The sequence below is a fragment of the Octodon degus genome, unplaced genomic scaffold, assembly GCF_000260255.1.
Source record: "Octodon degus isolate 3935 unplaced genomic scaffold, OctDeg1.0 scaffold00166, whole genome shotgun sequence".
NCBI lineage: Eukaryota > Metazoa > Chordata > Mammalia > Rodentia > Octodontidae > Octodon > Octodon degus.
The window spans coordinates 3,605,952-3,610,670 of NW_004524742.1; the positions used below are offsets into that span (position 1 = coordinate 3,605,952).

The 4,719-nt window shown below is 33.7% G+C and overlaps 1 protein-coding gene across 5 annotated transcripts in view; it reads left to right on the plus strand.

The window, feature by feature from the left end:
* Nucleotides 1-3,156, plus strand: part of Znf770 (zinc finger protein 770) — an 8,623-nt gene extending 5,467 nt beyond the window's left edge. For all 5 annotated transcript variants that reach the window (XM_023703232.1, XM_023703230.1, XM_004643118.3 and 2 more), the window contains exon 2: nt 409-3,156. In XM_023703232.1, coding sequence (XP_023559000.1) covers nt 465-2,576 — 2,112 coding nt within the window. In that variant the 5' untranslated portion in view covers nt 409-464 and the 3' untranslated portion in view covers nt 2,577-3,156. The remainder of the gene's footprint in view (nt 1-408) is intronic.
* The last annotated feature ends 1,563 nt before the right edge of the window (nt 3,157-4,719 follow it).

A 4,719-nucleotide genomic window follows, 5' to 3' on the forward strand; every position in this document is an offset into this window, starting at 1 on the left:
AAAAAAAAACAAGCCTTCATGTTATGAAATTCAACTCAGTGCCCTTTAATGTAGCTTTTCAGGTAGAAAGATTGCTTAAAATTACAAGAGTTTTAGCTGTCTGCTATACTGGTCATACCTCTTTCTGTATGAAATTAATGTCATGGTTCTAATGAATTGATCTAAAATGATTGTTAATTTACTTTTTTTTTTTTTTTTTTTTTTGCGGAACTGGGCATTGAACTCAGGCCCTTGCACTTGCCAGAGAAGTGCTAATTCTACTGAGCCATCTCCCCAGCCCTTGTTAATTTACTTGTAAACACAAAATATATCCAGTCTCCATTAAGTTTAAATATCTTCAACCAACGGACAGTTTAATTTCTTTTCATATGAATAATTTGTAAATTAATGTTTCTTTTTAACTTTTAGATATGTCTGGAATTTAAAGTCAATATGGAGCTCATCAAAGTGAATCACTGGAGAATATGATGGCTGAACACAATTTTAAAATGTTAAAGATTCAGCAGCGGGTAGTAGCTGGCAAACTACCTAGAAATAGGCCATATATTTGCAATATTTGCTTTAAGCACTTTGAAACACCGTCAAAATTAGCTAGGCATTATCTCATTCATACTGGTCAAAAACCATTTGAATGTGATGTATGTCATAAAACCTTTAGACAACTAGTTCATCTGGAGAGGCATCAGCTAACTCATAATCTGCCTTTTAAATGTAGTATTTGTCAACGCCACTTTAAAAATCTGAAGACCTTTGTGAAACACCAGCAGTTTCACAATGAAACCTATCAGAATGATGTTAAGCAAGTTAGAAGATTGCTGGAGGCCAAGCAAGAGAAGCCAGTGCATGGAGTGTATAACACTTTTACTACAGAGGAGAGATGGGCATTACACCCGTGCCCAAAGTCTGATCCCACGTATGGCACCACGAAGAGAAAGAACATTCATGCATGTACAATCTGTGGCAAGATGTTTCCATCACAGTCAAAGCTCGACAGGCATGCACTTATTCACACTGGCCAGAGGCCTTTTAAATGTGTCCTGTGCAGTAAATCTTTCCGACAGTCAACTCATTTAAAAATTCACCAACTCACACATTCAGAAGAAAGACCTTTTCAATGTTGTTTTTGTCAAAAAGGATTTAAGATTCAAAGCAAACTTCTGAAGCATAAACAAATCCATACTAGGAATAAGACTTTTCAGTCTTTTTCAGTAAAGGTGAAGAGTCCAGAATCATGCCCTTTGCCTAATAAATTAAATGCAAAGCAAGATGGTTTTGAAAATGGTGATATAGATAAATCTGAGGAGAGTAACCCACTTGATGTCCACTCCATTTATATTGTCCCTTTTCAGTGTTCAGAGTGTGAAGAATGTTTTGAATCAGAGGAGATTCTCAATGGACACAAGTGTTGTCCTGCCAAAGGAGGCAAAATTCCAAGCAGACTGAAAAGAAGCTACAACTATAAAACCATTGTTAAAAAGATCTTGGCCAAGCTTAAGCGTGCTGGGAGCAAAAAATTAGATAACTTTCGATCAGAAAAAATACCATATAAACATAATTTCTTGAAAACTTGTGATCTTACTTCTAGTGAGCAGAACTCCGAACAAACTAAGAGAAGATTTATGGGTTCTCTCGGCAAACATGGAACATATAAGACAGTTAGCAATAAAAAAAAGAAAACATTGACTTTGCCATTTTCTTGGCAAAAACAGTTTCAGATCCAAAATATAGGAAAAAATTTGAAAGGTATCCTTACAGCAGAAAGCATATTAACTGTAGATAGCTCAATGAATAATAAAGACTTGTCAATTTATGGTTCATCCACCGAGGACTTCTTAAATGACTGTGAATTGCTTCAGTGTGATTTTTCAGTTCCAAGTGAAAACATACATAGTGGACAGAAAATGTGTCCCTGCGATAAATGTGAGAAAGTATTTCCTTCTATATCCAAACTACAAAGACACTATTTAATTCATACCGGACAAAGGCCTTTTGGCTGTAATGTTTGTGGGAAATCTTTTAGACAGTCAGCTCACTTAAAAAGACATAAACTAACTCATACTGAAAAGATTCCTTATAGAAGATCTTTTTGCGAAGCCGAATTTGAAAATGTGAACAAACTTTGCATTCATCCAAGTGATAGTTCTAACTATAATGCTTCCCAACAATGTCAAGCTCTTAGTTTTCAAAAATATGAGGTTTCAGAGTCAGATCAAACATCAGAAATAGAAGTTAAGACAGAAGCTGAGGATTTTATTCTTGGTACGTACTATAGGAATCGGCAGCCCATTCTCACTAATGCACTTTTGGAATCAGATCAGAGTCATCATTGTTTTAGTTATTCAGGGGATCCTGAGAGAAGTGATGGCCTCCTTTACCAATGTAGCGTTTGCTGTAAAAGTTTCCGATCTCCATCTAAACTGGAAAGACACTATCTAATCCATGCAGGTCAGAAACCATTTGAATGCTCAGTTTGTGGGAAAACATTCAGACAGGCTCCTCACTGGAAGAGGCATCAACTGACTCACTTTAAAGAACAACCACAAAACAAGGTGGTTGTATTAGATTCAGTCGTGTAACTGTCAAAACCACTAACATTGGCAGTGTCTGGGTAGTCTTGTATCATTTAAAGGTTTTTGTCAAAAGGCCTGCATTAGATTATTTAATTTTGTGGGGAATTGCTTGTCCTGAGGTGATATATAAAAAGGAAATTAATACAGTGTTTTAGGAGCAGCCAAATCTTTGGATGGAAGAACATAGTTAGATGCTGTAAACTAAACATTACTATAACTATATTGGAAATTATAAATCCATGAATCTATACAAGCAGTAAAGACACATTCTTAAAAGGAATCAATTCTTCAGCTGTGACATCTCTAGATATACGTAAAGCACAGGAAAAAAGTTGCCCTTTAGCTACAGCAAATAGCATTTATAGTTCATTTATTTTACATTAAAGCATAATCTGTCCAGTATGGCTCAAATTTTATTGTTAAACTTTTCTTGCAATTAAAAAAAATATGAACATGAATGGAAAGTTAATAGCATTTCCATTGGTCTTTTCAAAATCATTCTAGAATTATGTAGTAATTTTTCCTCCTTTGGTTGCTTAGGTAATGATTTTATTTTTCATCCAGGGTGCTATTGATTTCCTCAAAAGAATTTAAAAAACACTAAGGTGCACCTTCATAGTTAGGTTTGCTTACCAGGAATATTTTTCAAGTGTCATAATCTTATATATGCAGTTTTATCTTTTTTTTTTTTCAGAACCTGGGATTGAACTCGGGCCCTTGCACTTGCCAGGGGAGTGCTTATTCCACTGAGCCATCTCCCTGGCCCAGTTTTATCTTTTTGGAAGGATGAGGGCAGTTCATTGACTTATTTGACACTAATAGTCATGAACAAGACTCAGCTTGAAGACTGTTTCCATAAGAAATTTACTGTAGTAAGACTGAATGCCTCTTTCAGTGGTCTTTCAAGTTAAGGTTGATCTAAGCTTGATCAGTTGTCAATGACTATATGTAGTTTTTGTTTTTATTCCTTTATGGTTCTGGAATATGCTAATACTAAAGAATGTTACTTTGATCTTTTTAAAATTTTACTTAGTAAGATAATCATTTCTGTTTAGAAATAAGATTCTACAGAGTTGAAAGTATTACATCAAGACAAAATTGCAATAATTTGGGAAAGGTAATTCTAAACTGAGGGACATATTTCATACATTGTTCTTCATATTTGGCATTATTTGTAAAATATTTAGGAATGACATTTTGTAGCAATAAAAGGAGTGAACCATTGTGTTTCAAAGATGTAAAGAAATGCAAATGAGTATCTACCTTAGCACATTTAAGTATGGTGAGAAACTATTGAGAATGTGGATTAATAAATAATTGTAAGTTTGCATTGTATTCTAAAATCTGTCATAGGGGGTTGAGGGTTTTGTTGGCTTAAAAAATTTTACAAGTAAGTTTTAGGTAATGAGTTCAATTTATAGAGATGTAATATGACAGTATGAGTAAAATACTCAATGATATGTAAATTTGCTTACATTTTAAGGAGAGTTATCCAGCTGAAGCAGAAGAGAATTACATGCTTTAGAGAACACTTTGTTTGAAATATGTTTCTCCAGTGTAAACGAGATATGATTTACAAAATTTGCTTTACCCAAAACCTCAAGAACACATCTATTTACATAAAACAAGGAGTAACTAGTTCATTATTCTCTTAGAATAAAAAGTTCAAGAGTTACTTTGTTAGAATGCCCAAAGTCATGGACTTTTGTATTTCCCTAAGTTATTATAAAATTTTACTTGAAAATATTTTATGTACTCCTTTTGCAACTCACACAGGGAGCGTTCTGAGTGTTGTGCTTGTATGACTCTGAGACTTTATTTGCCTAAATGATACTATTATACTTTTTTTTTGGCCCATGCCTTTTTAAGCTGTTTCATATTGAAAGTTGGTATATTGTATAAAAATTTTGTCAAAAATGTACTGTAGTGCTATTTGAAGTACCTGTAACAAAATACTTACCTTTATTATCTTTGCAAGCTTCTTATGGAAACTTTACATAAATGAAAATAAAATATGAATCCATGTTAAAAAGATCCATGTTAAAAAGATTAAAAAGTTGCTAAAAGACGGTTTGCTGCATGCTAGACCTGTTAGTGTTGTTGGAGCAATTACTTTGATTTTCTGAAAAAATAAACTTTATAAATATAA